Genomic DNA, 17528 nt, shown 5'->3' with positions numbered 1-17528 from the left:
AGGGTGGAAAATGTAGAGTGGATATGATCAAGATAAATTACATACATACATAAAGTTGTCAAAGAATAAATTAAAAAATATTCTAAACAACAGAATATAAAATGCAGACAGGGCGAAACCAGTCTGTTTTAAAAAATATATTCCAAAAGTATTTCAGATAAATGTCACTGAAAATACTCAGAGACCAAGCAGTTTTCATAAGTTTTTTTTTGTTTGTTTGTTTGTTTGTTTGTTTTTAATAAGAGGTATCCCCCCCATCTCCCAGCTTTGGCTGTCCTAGAACTGGCTTTATAGACCAGGCTGGCCTCAAACTGAGAGGGATCTGCCTGCCTCTGTCTCTTGAGTGCTGAGATTAAAGGCGTGCCTCACCATGCTCCACTCTTGTGAAAGTTTCACTAAGTAGCAGGGCACAGAAAGTATTTTCAGTAATTTAAAATGTTAAGTTGCTTCTTTACGGTTATCAAAACTTTATTTTATTTGTGTCAGTGTTTTGCCTGCATGCATGTCTGTGTACCATGTGCATGCCTGTTGCGTGCAGATCAGAAGAGAAGGATCAAATCCCCTGGAACTGGAGTTATAGATAGATGGTTGTGAGCCATCATGTGGGGTATTAGGAATCAAACTTGGGTCCTCTGGAAGAACAGCCAATGTTCTAACTGCTGAGCCAACCCTCCGGCCCACATCAAATATTTAATAAAGGTAGTTTATTATCTAATATTAAGTTCTAACATAGATTTGCTAATCACATATTAAAATTAAATGACAAATTAAGAGGTATGATTTTTAATTAAAACTAATAGGTGGGTTTATGAGTAAGGAAGCATTTATAATTCTAACTGCAGACTGCCAAAAATATTTTACAATTATTACTTTACAAATATAAACTCCAAAATAACTGTCTACTGTCTTTACATTTAAAACTAAATTGTATCTAAACACTGTTTAGTCTAAAAATAAAAATATAGTAATCAGAAAGGAAATAGTTCAATCTAACCCTGGGTGTTGAAAAGAGTTTTGCCTCCCTAGAAGTACAGATGCATAAACTAGGCCTCAAAAAAAGTTTAAAAGAAAAAAAAAAAAAAAAAAAAAAAAGGCCCAAAAAAAAAAAAAAAAAAAAAAAAAAAAAAAAAAAAAGAAGTGCCCAAAGTTAAATAGTGGGATTCCAAACCCATAGTTTCTTTATTATGATTTCCCTCACATGCTTTCTTCATTTGATGACATGCTAATCTACTACAATAGATGGACAAATTGGACAAATTAACAAAAAAAGAGAGAGAGAACGAAATAGACATATTGGAGGAAACAGGATATATTCTGTCTTCTAGTCAACCAAGTAAGCCTATCAGTCTCTTCCTCAACAGGAGAACCTGAAGAAGCCAGCACATACAGTGCACAGTGGAAAACAGCAAAGCACACGGCGTGCGAGTCAACACAAGAATGACAAGGCCCCCACATTATCTCAGGTGCCCCCACACTATTTCCTCCAACCTTTACACAACTTCTCTCAGTTAACAGTTAAGATTATTTTATAAAGAGACAGTAAATTCGAACTGTTTTATATTTGACTTCTGGGTCATCTAAACTACTCTCATATCTCTGATAGATTTGTCATTTGTATATTTCCTACAGCATAAACTGGAATCTAATCTTTTCTTCAAGTGTTGGTTGGTTTGTTTATATTATAAATAAAAGTACAAACAACACTGCACATCTGCCTTAACTGCTGCTTCTAAAGCAATGGTTCTTAACCTTCCTAACGCTGCGACCCTTATATAGTTTATGTTATGGTGATCCCCAACCATAAAATTATTTCATTGCTACTTCATAACTATAACTTGTTACTGTCATGTCTTTATGATAATATGTGATATGCAACCCCCAAAGGGGTCACAACCCAGAGGTTGAGAACCACTGTTTTCAAGGTTCACTCTCTTTTAGGACATGACCTTTAAAGTTGGCTCTGTTTCTAACATCACATCTGGGGGAGCTGAATGCAACTGTTTAAACATCATTTATTTTAAAGTCTTTATGAAAGAAGATTTCATTTTTATGTAAGACTTATTAATTATCAATGTTATATATAGGTTAAAATGTCTTTTTTTAAGATTATTTTATGTGTATGAGTGTTTTCCCATGTATGTATATATACATTGTGTGTACACAGCCCAAGGAGTTCAGAAGAAGTTGTGCAACCCCCTAGAGCTGGGGTTAGGATGGTTGTGAACCACCATACATGGTGCTGTGATCTGAACCTGGGGCCTCTGCAGGAGCAAGAAACACTCAGCCATTGAGTCATTTCTCCAGCTCCAGTTAAAATGTTTCTTAAGCAGTATTTCTTTTAAAATCTATGTTTAGAAAAATAATGCTCTGCTTTTTAAAATCTCAATAGTTAAAGTACTATTTTGCAAAGAGCAAAGAACACATAAACAAAAATCCATCTAAGGTCAAATATACTTATGTAAGAGAGACATCAAAGAGCGCTCTACCTTCCTTCACTGTCAATAAACTTCTCACTACATAAAGATCTTGATTTCCCAGGCTTGGTTATTTGTTTTAAAAACAGAATGTGGGTGGCGAAGCAGTAGCTGGTGTGTTATCTCAGTGTCCGTCTAATGCAGCCCTTGAAAGAAGGAGAGACAACTACAGCCCCACCAGACGTGTAATACATAGAGGCCTGTGTGACCCCGGGCGGCCGGAAGCTACTCACAGTCTACCCCAGCATAACACTTGATTTTTTGCATAAGTTTAATACAAAATCATCCAGGAAAAAAAAAAAAAAAGCTCTACATTTGAAGACCACCGGGCAGTGTTAGCTAAAAAGCGACAAAGGGGTAGATCTTTGGAGCCAGACAACGAAATTTTTGTCCATAAAAAGTGAACATTAAATGGAATGAAATTATTTTTCTATCTAAATAGTTTTAAGCTCTAGAGATGTCAGAGAGTTGGGGAAAGATCTGAGAAAACCAATATACAAACAAACAGAGAAACAAATTTATAAAAAAGAAAAAAAATGGAACCAAAAAGGAAAATTACTGAATGTTGTAGTATGGAGAGAAATTACTTGAAAAATAAGTTCACTATAATGAAAATGAGTTCACTATAATGACTGGCAGATTTTCTCAGTTGGTAAGGGCTCCTGACGGCAAGCCTGACAGTATCTGGACAGCTTGAGTTAGATCCCTGGAACTCACCTGGTGGAGAGATAGGCAATGCCCACAAGTTGTTCTCTGATTCCCCCACATACAGCGGGGGACAGCCCCTCCAACCAGTAAACAAGGAAACAAAACTACAGTAAAGAACCACCTAGGGGGATAAATCTTCATAGACACTGCAAGAAATGAATGTGCACGAATGGTTACTGATCAGTGCTACAGCATCCATCGGGACTGTAAAACAAAGCTGGGTGTGGTGGTGCACCTTGAGTCCCGGCACTCAGGAGTCAGAGGCAGGTGAATCCGAGTTGGAGCTAACCTGGTCATTGAGTTCCAGGAGAGTCAACAGAAATACATAATGAGACCCTGTCTCAAAAATAGTAAAAATAAAAAGGGTTGTAAAACAATATATATTAGTAATGGTGGGAAATATTTCAATAACAGCTGTTGAAGGTAATATAATATATGTGCATGTAAGTAAGGCGAAACTGTGTACCTCATTTGCATAATGCTTTTTATAATGATGGGGCTTTCTATTTCGAAGACTGCTTTCGGAAGTTCTGTCCACATGACAGCGTAGTGAGTATCCTGTTTCAGGACCTTCCTCGCTGGATACTTCGTCAGAGACATTTGTCATCTTTCTTTGGGTATCCTAGTTGGAAGCAGACAAAGACAATTGTAAGCAACTTCTGACTGAACTTTGAGCTTTAAGATGGCAATCTCTAAAAATTATACAAATACACGTATACATATATACCTTCAAAATATCTTCAATTGTATAAAGAAATTGATCAGGACTACCTCATTTTCAGCAAAAATGTCTTAAAGTTACTGATTATACTCTTCAATATACATTTTCTTTTTAAAAGGTAATTCAAGTGATTTATAAAATATTATTCTGTAGTATTGTTCAGAAAAGGATCTGAAACACCTCAGAGAAATAAGAAATGTGAATAAGACACAAATATAACAGAGGCCATTTGAAAGAAGCTGGAAGACATGAGGGGAAAAAGTGTAATATTTTATCAAGCTAAATGGTCATCAGTTACAGGAGCCCTCGCTGATCTAGTAATAGTTAAGGGGCAGCAAGAAATGAATAGTTGTTATGTGTGTGCATATCTGATGCGTCACAGGTCAACTCTAAGAGACGCCCATGTTTTAGACATTCTGAGACTGACTCAAGAAGTGTAAGCTCTACTGACATGTTCTTTTCATATAACTCAGTAGGTAGTATGTACCTGAAAATGTATTCAGAAAATGTGTGAAAGATATGACACATATTTTGCTCATAGTATCAGACAGCTAATACTTGAGGATTAAATTACAGCCAGACTAAACTGTAGACTCATTATTCACAGCTGATATTACAAAATATAAGTACATTCACTATTTTAAAAATTAAGAAAAATCTTTGCATCTCCTTCAATACAAAAACGCCCATGCTCATATTCCTAAATGCAACACTTACCACATTTTTAAAAATTAGTAGGCAAATTAGTGTGTTCGCTTACAGCACTTCATACAAACTCACTTTTGGTGATGCCCCTCTCTCATCCTCCCGTCAGCTCTCTCCGCACTCTCTGCTTGTACCCTTCCATGAACAACATACCTGTCCACTTTCACTCATCACATTATATATCTTTTTAAAGATATATTTATTTTATACAGTGTTCTGCCTGCATGTCCACCTGCACACCAGAAGAGACCAGACCAGACCTCATTATAGATGGTTGGGAGCCACCATGTGGTTGCTGGGAATTGAACTTAGAACCTCTGGGAGAGCAACCAGTGCTCTTAACCTCTGAGCCATCTCTCCAGCCCCCCACATTAGATATCTTACACCCCTCCCATAAAGTTTTTTTCCCCTTTCATATAGCGCTTTCTACCCAGAGTCATGCCTTCATAAACATACAAATACACAAAGTAGAAACTAGGATTCACATAAAAGAAGATATATGCAGCATTTTGTCTTTTTGAACCTGGGTTACCTCATTTAATTCATTTCCATTCAGTTCTACCAATTTTCCTGCAGATTTCATCTTTCTTCATAGCTGAATACATTTCCACAGTATGTACCACCTTTTCATTATTCATTCATCTGTTCATGCACATCTGGGCTAAATTCATTTCCTTGTTATCGTGCACAGAACAGCAATAAACATGGATGAGTAAGTTATCTCTGTAGGATACGGAGTCCTTTCCGCATGTGCTCAGGAGTTGAAGACCTGGGTTACATGCTAATTCTGATTTTAATTTTTTTGATAAACTTCCACACTGACTTTCATAATGGCTGCCCCGGCTGCCCCTGTTTATACTCTCACCTGAAGGGAATAAGGATTCTTGTTTCCTCATATCCTCATTAGCATCTGTTGTCATTTCTTTTCTTGATACCCATTGCTGCCAGGCAATAGGTAAGTTTTTAAAAGTATCCCTAATGACTACAGATATTGCATATTTTCAGAACTATTTTCTGCTCTTTGCATTCCTTCTTTTGAGACTTTCTATCCATTTCTTTGACCCATGGACTGAATGGTAGTTTGGGTTGGTTTTGTTCTTGGTGTGGGACAGATTTTTGCAGCTCTTTATGTATTCCAGATTGTAACCTATTATCTAAAGAAGAGCTGACAAAGATTCCACCTCTTCTCTGGGCCCTTTGTTTATTGTTTTTACTGTGCAGAAGCTTTTTAATTATATGTGTTCTCATCTGTCAATTCTTACAGCTATTTCCTGAGCTTCTTGGGTTCTAATCAAAAAGTTCTTGCTTATACCTATATCCTGAAGTATTTTCCCCTGGTAGTTTCAGTTTTTTTTTTTTTTTTTTTAATATTAAACACTTTAAACTGACTTTTGAATAGGGTGAAAGATACAAACCAAATTTCACTCTTCGGAATGCAAATATCCACTTTTCCCATAAGTATTTGTTGACAAGACTGTTTTCCAATGCATGTTTCTGACAACTTTCTCAAAAATGAGGTGGCCAGAGCTAGTGAAATGGCCTGCAATTAAGAGCACTTGTTGCTCTTGCAGAAAAGCCAGGTTCATCTTCCAGGACCCTCAGGGTAGCTCACAGCATCTATAGCTCTTGTTAATTTCAGGGGATCCGATACTTTCTCCTGACCTCTAAGGGCACCAGGCACATACACTGTCCATATATATACAATACAGCACAAGCAAATAAATTATACACACAAAATAAATTGTACACATAAAATAAATAAATCTTTTTTTAAAAGTTTAATGAGTTGTCTGTCTATACTTGTGAGGGTTCATTTGTAAGTCTTCTGTTAGGTTCCACATATCCATTTATTTGGAAGCAGCATGCTGGATTTTTCACTACAGCTATATGATATAGTTTGAGATCAGTTAAGGCAGTGGTCTTCTGCTTAGGATTGTTTTGGCTATCCATGGTCTTTTGCAATCCCTATGAATTTTCGGACCTCCTCCATACATGCCCAATTCTATGAAGCGTTTCACTCGAGTTTTAATGAGTACTGCATTAAATCCAGGTTATTTTGGTAGTCTAGCCATTTCAATATTTAATGCTGTCGCTTCAGAAGCATGAAAAGCTCTTCCCATTGGCACGTGTCTTCGTCAGCTTCTTTTTAGACTACCTTGAGTTTTCACTGTAAAAACTATTGTGAGTGGGATATTCTTTCTAATTTCCTTCTCAGCAAGACTGTCATTAGTGTATGTCAAAGTTACTGACTTCTGTATATTAATTTCCTATTCTGCAATTTAGTGAAAGTATTTATCAAAACTAAAAGTTTTCTGTTTGGAGTCCATCATTTTAAATACAAAGTCATGCAATCTAAAAGAAGGATAAATGTAACTTTCCCTTTCCAACTTGAATCCTTCTTGTATCTTGTTCCTGTCTTACTACCGTAGCTAAGACTTAAAGCACTACATTGAGTAACAGTGGAGTGGGAACCCTTGTCTCGTTACAATAATATGCTTCCATAAACGAGGAAAAAACACCTACGATCTCTAGGGAACCAAAAAGATCCTGAATAGCAATCCTGAACAAAAACAACAAAGACGTCACCGAAGTACCAGTCACATACATGGAGTCTGCTGCAACCTTAACTAATTACTTACAGAGAAGTGGATTATTGTTCAGTCCATTAAAACAACAAAACTGTCATGTGAAGCAACAGACAGGCTGGGTAGAGAAAGAGACTGAAGTATTAGCTTCCACAGTCTCAGAAGAGAAGGAGGGGGATGAATAGAGGGCAGCTGAGAAACACAGAGGGACAAGTGGACAGCAGGAATAACTTTATTTCTGTAATTATGGTTCACAAATTATTGCACATTGCAAAACAGAAAGTAAAAACGGTTTTTTAATATTCCCAACATATAATAAACATTTGTAGCTAATAGGCCAATTACTTTGTCTGATCTCTCTACGTCTTAAGTACTTGTATACAAGTACTAAAATATTACACTGTGCCCTATAAATAATATAACTACTATATCAATCAAAACTTTTTAATTTAAAGAACTATTTTTAGATCATATATAAACTAAAATTGTTTTCAGATCATATAGAAAACATTTGGTTTTCAGATGTTAAAACCAAAAGTAATAAATGTAGAGAAAATAAGATATTTTCTTACAGAGTAAGAGTCAGTGCCTCATTCAGCTTAGAGTATAACTTAGGTACTTAGCTTAGTGCAAATTCTGATATGCACATGAAAGTTCAGAAGAAGAGATATGGTTTTATAAACACCAACCATAATATAAGTTGCTTCAATATTCTGGAAAGAAATCAAACCATAGATCAATTCAGGATATACCAAGTTACACTTGCCATCATGTTTAACCACATCTACCTGGTTTTTAGTGTCATCACTATTATTATGAACATCCACAGAATTAATTCCAGAAAGCATTTAACTTGAGAGCAACTATTCTACCTAAATCTCCCCATGTCAGCACATATAAGGTCAAACAAACTCTAAAGCAACACTGACTTTGGCAAGAAAATTCCTTGGAGTCCGAGTGGCCCATGCTGTGTCTTCTGGTCGAATAGTTTCACACGGAGGGTCGTGGCCTTGTACTCCATCCTCACTGCTTTTTACAGTCTTTTTCCCATCAAGGGATACATAGCCATTGTCAGTCTCAGTTGACTTATCAAGTGAATTCTTTGCTTTCTTTGACCTAAAAACAAGAATATATAAAAATATTTTATGTGGACTTAGCTCATTCTGTACAGGTTGATAGAAATTTAAATCTGGTATTGATAACATAAAGCAGTATTTTTCACATTTAAATGGCTACCTTTATATTTACAGTATATGAGAAACAATATGACCATTCAAATAAAATGCTACTTCAACTTATAGTAGGTTTTGAGATACTACAAATACCAATTCACAAAGAGAATTTACTAATTTACTTAGTAACTCTTAGCACAAATCACCTGGCCTGTGGAAAATGTCCAGAAGAAAAAAATTTGCTCAATTTTTTAGGGCTAACATATTTTAAGCTTTTATTTTTAAAATATTATCCTTGTAGTCTCATCAGATAAGTTATAAGTAGGGACTTAATACTATCCTAGATATTTTACCTTTAGTATACATAAGTTCTTTGATAAGTTTCTTTTAATATACAACAGAAACATAAAACACTTTGTAGCACAAAAATATATGGAAAAAGGAAAACTTAATCAATAAGGTTATAAATCTGACAAAAGTAAAATTGGAGGACATACAATTAAGAAGTAACCTCTTCCTCAAGATCCAGCTATACCACTCCAAGGCATATATCTAAAATATGCTCAAGTACACAACAAGGACATTTGCTCAACCATGTTCATCACAGCTTTATTCATAAGAGTCAGAACCTGGAAACAACCCAGATGTTCTTCAATTGAGGAAAGAATACAGAAATTGTGGTATATTTACACAATGGCATACTACTCAGCAATAAAAGCAAGGAAATCATAAAATTTGCAGGCAAATGGTGGGAACTAGATAAGATCATCCTGAGTGAGGTATCCCAGAAACAGAAAGACAAACATGGTACATCCTCACTTATAAATGGATAGTAGACATATTATAGGATAATCATACTAAAATCTGTACACCTAAAGAAGCTAAGCAAGAAGGAGGACCCTGGGGAAGATGCTCAATCTTCATTCAGAAAAGCAAACAGGATAGACTTTGGAAGAGGGAAAGGGCAGGGAACAGGACAGGAGCCACAATTTTTTTACCCATTCCTCCACTGAGGGACATCTGGGTTGTTTCTAGGTTCTGGCTATTACAAATAAAGCTGCTACTATGGTTGAGCACATGTCCTTATTGTATACTTAGCATCTTTTGGATCTATGCCTAGGAGTGGTATAGCTGGATCTTGAGGTAGCACTATTCCTGACTGTCTGATAAAGTACTAAATTGATTTCCAAAGTAGTTGTATAAGTTTACATTCCCACCAGCAATGGAGGAGGGTTCCCCTTTCTCCACATCCTCTCCAGCATGTGTTATCACTTAAGTTTTTCATCTTGGCCATTCTGATGCATGTAAGGTGAAATCTCGGGGTCGTTTTGATTTGCATTTCCCTGATGACTAAGAAGTTTGAGCATTTCTTTAAGTGTTTCTCTGCCATTCGATATTCCTCTATTGAGAATTCTCTGTTTGGCTCCATACCCCATTTTTTAAATTGGATTACTTGATTTGTAGCTGTTTAGCTTCTTTAGTTCTTTATATTTTCTAGATATTAGCCCTCTGTCAGATATAGGATTGGTGAAGATCCTTTCCCAATCTGTAGGCTGTCGATTTGTTCTGATGACAGCGTCCTTTGCAGGTTTTCAGTTTCATGAGGTCCCATTTATTGATTGTTGCTCTTAGAACCTGTGCTGTTGGTGTTCTGTTCAGGAAGTTGTCTCCTGTGCCAATGAGTTCAAGGCTCTTTCCCACTTTGTCTTCTAACAGGTTTAGTGTATCTGGTTTTATGTTGAGGTCTTTGATCATACAATGGAAAGAAGATAGCATCTTCAACAAATGGTGTTGGTCTAACTGCGTGTCTACATGTAGAAAAATACAAATAGATCCATACTTATTACCCTGCACAAAACTAAAGTTCAAGTGGATCAAAGACCTCAATGTAGACAGCGTTTTTGGTAAACTCTCTTCTAAACTTTAGTGATTCAGTTCTATGGGAATTTGCTTAAGAACTGAGCAGAAGGTGGTCAAAAGGACACATGGGATCTAATGAAAAAAAAAAGAGACTGGGTGGGACAGGCTACAAAAGGGGATGGACAGAGGTGGTGGGTGGCAGCAATGGGCAGGATAAAGAATCTACTCAGACACTGGGTGTTCAAAATAGCCAAAATACCTGTATGCGAATTCAATTTTAAAAATTAATTTAATTAAAATTAAATTTCAAAATTAATTTGAAAATTTAACAACTAAATGGAGACTTAAGACTCACCTATTCTAAATGCTGACTTTGGAATCAAGAAATAACATAAAGAGATTACAGGTGAAATACCACAGCCAGTTTGAAGAAATTCCAACACAAAACAGTCCCTAAATGAGAGACAATTTACGTTCTTCACAGGACTTTTAACTGCCCCTCTTTTTAGAATCTATTATGATTTCTTGTACAATTTTGTCAAAACACAGAAAGTTTTTGTCTTATACAAAGAGGCCTGTCTTTTTCCTGTCTGTTCTTCTCCCAAAGAACTAACAGAAACAAGCAGACCACATTCCCATACACCCTATAGAGTTCAAATACTTTATATTCAGAACACATTTCCAAAGATTTGCAAGACTTGCAATCTCCTAATGTTTTCCTTTTGAGTGATCCCAGTGACATGAAAAATCCTAGAGAAATGAGCCTCTGATTAAAGATAACCAAAGAGCAGCAAGAAAATGTTATGGTAGAAAGGGGGAATAGGAAGAACATAAAATATATATATATATATATATATATATATATATATATATATATATATATCAAGGAAGAGTGCAAAGGTACCTTGTTACCTTCTTCGCCTAGAAAAAAAAATATTATCAACAATTCCCTTTACTTCTCTTTAACACCATGTAATATGCAGATATAGAATTTTAAAAAGTGAAGTACCTTGAAATTCAAATAAACTCACAGTATGTTGGAGAGGTATTCATGAAAGGCTCATGGAAATTTGACTGGATCAAGAAGGGAAAGAGAAGATAATAAAGTAAAAGACAACTGGAAAGTAGATACATGAATCAGACAGGAAAGCAAGGTAAGTGTATATGAAAAGACAGAAAATTCTAAGAGCATCAAGCAAATAAGATCGCAGGTCTGGAACCCAATATGTAAGGAAGAAACAGTGGCTAAAAACATGCAGAGTGAAAGGAAACTCCACTGGAGCCTAGTGATGATCTTCCAGTCAAAATGGTTTTTCTAAGACAGACAGGGTAAAGATTATATGAAAACAGGGATAGTGATTACCAACAGAGCTCACTCCATAAAATACCTTCCTCCCTCTATGCTACCACCTCATCTCTGACTTGCTTTTGCTCAGATTTCTGGGAAGCTGTAGAAGAGAGGGAATAGGACTGGAGCCTACCACAGATGTCCTCTAAGACTCCGTCTAGCAGGGGATCAAAGCAGATGAAGAAACTCACAGCCAGACTTTGGGCAGAGCACTTGGCACTTGGTTGAGTTTGAGGTGTTCTTTTTTTTTTTTTTTAACAGTTTATTATTTTATTCATTTACATATTTATTACAATATATTCACTTTGTATCCTGGCTATAGCGCTCTCCATCTTGCTCCCAGTCCCATCCTACTTCCCTCTTCTCTCCCTGTGTCCCTTCCCTATTCCACTGATAGGGGAGGACCTCCTCCCCTTCTATCTGACTCTATCAAGTCTCATCAGGGCTGGCTTCCTCTTCCTCTGTGGCCATGAAAGGCTGCACCCCCCCCCAAGGGGGAGGTGATCAAAGAGCCGGTCACTGAGTTCATGTCAGAGACAGCCCCTTTCACCCTTACTAGGGAACCCACTTGGAAACTGAACAGGGAGTCTAGGTCCTCTCCATGCATGGTCCTTAGTTGGAGTATTGGTCTCTGCAGGGATCTCTGGACCCAGGGTTTTTGTTTGTTTGTTTTCCTTTTTCTTTTTTTTTTTTTTTTTTTTTTTTTCCCTCTGTTGGTCTCCTTGTGCAATTCCTGTCCCTTCCAGGTCTTTCTATCTCCCTCTTCTTTCACAAGGTTTCCTGTACTCTGCCCAAAGTTTGGCTATGAGTCTCAGTATCCCCGCCCATACCCTGATGGGGAGATCTTTCAGAGGCTCCTTGTGGAAGGATCCTGTCCTGTTCCTTGTCTTCTCCTACTTTCATTGTCTATATCAAGAATATATAAAGAACTCAAGAAGTTAAACACAAACAAACCAAGTAATCCAATTAAAATATGGGGTACAGAGCTTAACAGAGAATTCTCAACAGAGGAATTCAAATGGCAGAGAAACACTTAAAGAAATGTTCAACGTCCTTAGTCATTAGGGAAATGCAAAACCTCGAGATTCTACCTCACACCCATCAGAATGACTAAGATAAAAAACTCAAGGGATGATGCATGCTAGAGAGGATGTGGAGAAAGGGGAACCCTCCTCCATTGCTGGCGGGGATGTAAACTTGTACAACCACTTTGGAAATCAAACTGGAGCTTTCTCAGAAAATTAGGAATAGTGCTACCTCAAGATCCTGCCATACCACTCCTGGGCATATATCCGAAAAATGCTAAACCATACAACAAGAACATTTGCTCAACTATGTTCATAGCAGCATTATTCATAATAGCCAAAATCTGAAAACAACCTAGATGTCCCTCAACTGAAGAATGGATGCAGAAATTGTGGTACATTTACACAATGGAATACTACTCAGCAATAAAAAAACAAGGAAATCATGAAATTTGCAGGCAAATAGAGGGAACTAGAAAAGATTATCCTGAGTGAGGTAACCCAGAAGCAGAAAGACACACATGGTATATACTCACTTATATGTGAATTTTAGCCATTTAATATAGGATAAACATACCAAAATCTATAGCCCTAAAGAAGCTAAGCAACAAAGAAGACCCAGGGAAGAAGCTGAAACCTCACTCAGATGAGCTGTTCTATTTTAAGAATGAACTGTATATAGACATATGACTAAAATAACCTTTTATTCTAACCTCTAGAAAACCATGCTATCACTCACAGAAGTTATCCACTGTGCTTTTATGTACTCTTCCATCAGCTACATAACTCAGATACCTAAGCAGTAAGAGTCAAGCTTTTTTCCACTTATCACCAGAAGAACTGTAAGTCTCAGTTGCTATTTCAGTACTAAGCATGTAGTCACTTATCAAAGCTTCAAAGAACAGGGCACTAAGACTTCAGAATTCAGCATTGAATTTCTAAAATTAGTATTTCTCTGAGGATCTGTTTGTACCTAACATTTAAAATAGTTTCATTCATAAGCTGGCCAGCCAAACCATAAATCAGACAGCTGAAAATGGTTCATGTTTTAAGCTACTTATAATGTTACAGTTGTCATAATTACAGAGTCAGTCCTAAGGGAGTTGGACACTACAGTATCAATGCCTGGCAGTCCTAGCCATTTTCAGGCTATGGACCAGCAGAAGGAAAACTGAAGTCTGGGTCTCATTTGAGTGGACACTAAATGCTGTCCATAATATAACAATATCAACCAAACAACTAAATGATTTTCTGAAAGCTAAATATATCTACTTTGTTATTTATAACTGCTCATCTGAAAGTCTTCGGAAACACTTAAATTGACTTTTCAGTAATTAAACTTCTACATCTTCTGAAGGAAAACTCTGTTAAAATAACAAAGCAAGAAAACAACAAAAACAAGAGCTCTTTTAGATGAGATAGAATTGAGTCCACGTTAAAAACAGAAATAAAAACAAATCATTTTAAGGAAAAAACATACAATTGGATTAAATGCCATGTTACTGCTAATTATCAAAATCAGAAGTTAATTATAAAATCATTTCTAAAAAATTATAAACAGTAAAAATAAACAGAGTATACATTTGCTTAATACATGGTAAGCTTTATCATAACAGCTCATAAATATAAACAGATGAAAATTTTGGAAAGTAGTTAGCAAAAGCTAGTGCAGTTGTTAGCAAAATGATAGAAAAGTTATTTTTTAAAAAATATAGTATGTCTTTTCTTGACTTATTAACTCCCTCAAATATATCCAATATTAATCGATAGGTTTTTTAACTAGTCTTCTAATTTATGCTATGCCTTATATAAACCAGTACCATTAACTCTTAACTGTTTGAGCCAAGTATTCAAAGTATTAATAACATAACACTTTGAGCTAGGTTTAATTTACTTTTGAAGTCAGCTATAAATATTTTCTCCTATTTGGTCAATATTCATTGATGATACAAACTATACAAAAACACAGTGAACAAATGAAGGACTTTAGACTGTAGCATATAGTTTATTCACTTAACTCACAGTGCTTATTTCAAGTTAAAGTAGATGTAAAAGAAAAAAGCAGAAATAGTCACATGCTGTATTAATTCTGACATGCAATACTAATAAACGCAATGAACTAATTAATAGAGTAAAATAATACTAGAAAAAAATTTTAAAACATCAAGAAATCTTCACTATACTTTGCTAGGATATACTCATTTCCACACAGATAAACCTATTTAGATATAATCCCACATAAACTTCATGCTCTTTCTCCTTAAACTGTAACCCTCTATCAAAATAAAATATGTAATGAAGATGTAATATCAAGTCATTAATATTCACTTTCTAGACAAACATCAGAAAAGGAATAGAGCATCTTTATGTCATATGAAGCCTTGAAAAAATACAAACCCTGATAAAAAGAAAGCAGCATGCCAGAAATCTCTGAAGACAGCGCCAACACTGTAAGAGGGGCCCGCACTGTGGCTCTGCACCGCCCCCTCCTGTGTGTTATCTGTGGTGCTAGAGCCATCTCCTTCCCTGTGTACTTCCAAATGGGCTGCTTTTCTTAATTTCCTTAAGGAGAAAAGATTAACAGTGGGAGGTACTTTAAAATCACATTCAAAAATTCACAGAACACAGAAGCTTACTGACATACAATAAAATTCAAATGTACTAGACAGAAGTTGAACCATGTATTACACTGCATATTCAATTTCAATAAATACAGGGATATTGCTCCTTGCTCATACTCACACGAATAGTCAATGCACATACTATTATACGGGTCATACTGGAAAGATACTTACAAAGCATTCCTTCCCTATGTAACTGTTACTTCTCTATAGATGAAGAAAACTTTACATTGGAGAGAATTATAAACTAATTAAGCAGTTATTTAACTAATGTAAATATTATCTTCCAAAAATAAGATGGACTTGGAATCTCGATACTCCTAACTACAAATATTACAATGTCTTAGCAATAATATTCAAAAGAAATACTGTTCCAAAGCATTTTAAAATGGAACTGCTTGTGCTCGGGGCCAGTGAGGAGACTTGCTATGTTAGCCCATCAGCAGGCACTATTCAACAGCTTCGAATGACATTTAATAAACAGCTTTTTTTTTTTTTTCTCAGCTCTATTTTAAAGAATCTTAGAAACACAAGATCTTTCTAAGTAGCAGAACTTAATTTACTTCATGTAACATCTACTTCCTATTTTGATACTGCTAACTGGAAGTGAACTTTAAGAAAAACAAACAAACACAAACTTCTACAGCAAGAACAAATCCCACAGACATGTGGCACCCAAGTGGCCCATAAACAGCTACAGAAAACTCATCACCTGGTGACTGGTTCTGGAGTTTAGGGTTTAATCAGAAAGAGCAACTGTGCACAAGAACACCATCCTCTATGAAGCTAAGAGCCATTAAGAACAATTCCAAGGACTGTAGAGACGGTTTGGTGGTTAAAGGCACTTGGTGCTCTTGAAAAGGACGGAGGTTCAGTTCCCAAAACCACATAACACAACAGCTCACAACCACCTGCAACTCCACTTCCAGGGCATCTAACGCACTTCTGGTCTCTGTGGGCACTCGCATATATGGGCAGATGCACACACGCGCACACACAGGCACACACACAAAAGTAAACTTCCATACTGAAATAATGGATAGCTACAAAAAGATCACTTTTTGACAAGCAGTACCTCCTTCTTTTCCCTCCTGTGCTTAGAGGAGGTTTGGGTGTTCTTGTTGAAACAATCTGGCAATGCACAGTTCCCAAAAGCAGCATCAGCCATATTGGCCCAATCACTTCAGTTAGAGGTATGCTATGTGGGCTAGGAGCGGAACAGAATAATACTATTGCAGCAACTACAAATGGAGAGAAAAAATATATATATTTAGTTATAGATCTATAGTCACTTTTTTAAAGCTTTAAAAATTGTTCTTATAATACTTCTTACTAAACTCTTCCAAAATTTAAAATGTTACTCCATGTTGCCAGGTGTGGCCATATACACCTTTGATCTCAGCACTCAGCAGCCAGATGATCTCTGTGAGTAAAAGGACAGGCTGTTCTACACAGTGAGCTCCAGGTCAGCCAGGAAAACAGAGAGCTACTATCTCACATCCACCACCACCACCACCACCACTACTCTATATAAGCTCTTTAGACTCTCATTATTTGCTGTTGCCTAACCATGATATTTGTAATATATCCTTGGAACAAGATAAGACAAGACTAACATACACTCACTCAGCTTTGTAATGAAGATTGTATGGACTCAAACCCAAGGTAATTTCTTGTTAGATCACAATAAAATAATTCACAGTAATTTCAAGTACATTTATTCTGTTACACATAGTAAGGAAGTCTTTTAGTAAGTGTTTAGTAAGGCTACAAAACGCTTGTTAGTTCAAGTTTTTGGCCCCTGGGATGGGAGCTTGTGTATCTCAGCCCAGCCAGAACCTAAGCAGACAAAGATGGCCTTGGAGGCTCCTTCCAAGTCTCCTGCCTCTGCTTCCCGAGTGCTGGAATACAAGAGTGGACCACTGTAGCCAGTTTTATGTGGTACTGGGAGCTAACCCAGAACTCGACAGATGCTGACTTCTATTATCAATGCTAAGTCTCCAGCCCCATTACTTAAGATTTTGAAAACAAATATACTTTTACATATTTCCCAGCAAAGTCACTAACCACTCATCATTGCTAGTCAGTACAACGTATAGAAGACAGCCTGTTTTTACTCCCTCCATTTCTTAGACTGTCTAGACATAAAACCTTTACAGACTGATGTCCTGAAACAGGTTTATTTCTTCTACTTTAGGTACAGATGTAACCATAGTTTGTCATGATACTAGTAGCTCTAGGCAGAAGCTGTTTTTTTTTCCTGTTTTGTTTTGTTTAAAGATATTTTCATGAGTTTAAACAAAAGTCAA

The 17528-nt window shown here is 36.4% G+C and overlaps 1 protein-coding gene across 2 annotated transcripts in view; it reads right to left on the bottom strand.

Annotated features, from left to right (window-relative positions):
• Positions 1-17528, bottom strand: part of Phtf2 (putative homeodomain transcription factor 2) — a 136390-nt gene that overhangs the window by 27278 nt on the left and 91584 nt on the right. For both annotated transcript variants that reach the window (XM_055612807.1, XM_055612808.1), the window contains exons 6-9: positions 16295-16460; positions 14996-15160; positions 8123-8309; positions 3649-3804 (exon numbers count right to left, since the gene is read on the bottom strand). In XM_055612807.1, the coding sequence (XP_055468782.1) occupies positions 3649-3804; positions 8123-8309; positions 14996-15160; positions 16295-16460 (674 nt within the window). The remainder of the gene's footprint in view (positions 1-3648; positions 3805-8122; positions 8310-14995; positions 15161-16294; positions 16461-17528) is intronic.

The sequence above is a fragment of the Psammomys obesus genome, unplaced genomic scaffold, assembly GCF_907164565.1.
Source record: "Psammomys obesus unplaced genomic scaffold, mPsaObe1.curated_primary_1811, whole genome shotgun sequence".
In the NCBI taxonomy this organism is placed as follows: Eukaryota; Metazoa; Chordata; class Mammalia; order Rodentia; family Muridae; genus Psammomys; species Psammomys obesus.
Note: the sequence above shows the minus strand (reverse complement) of the source record. Positions and strands in the feature narration are given on the sequence as shown.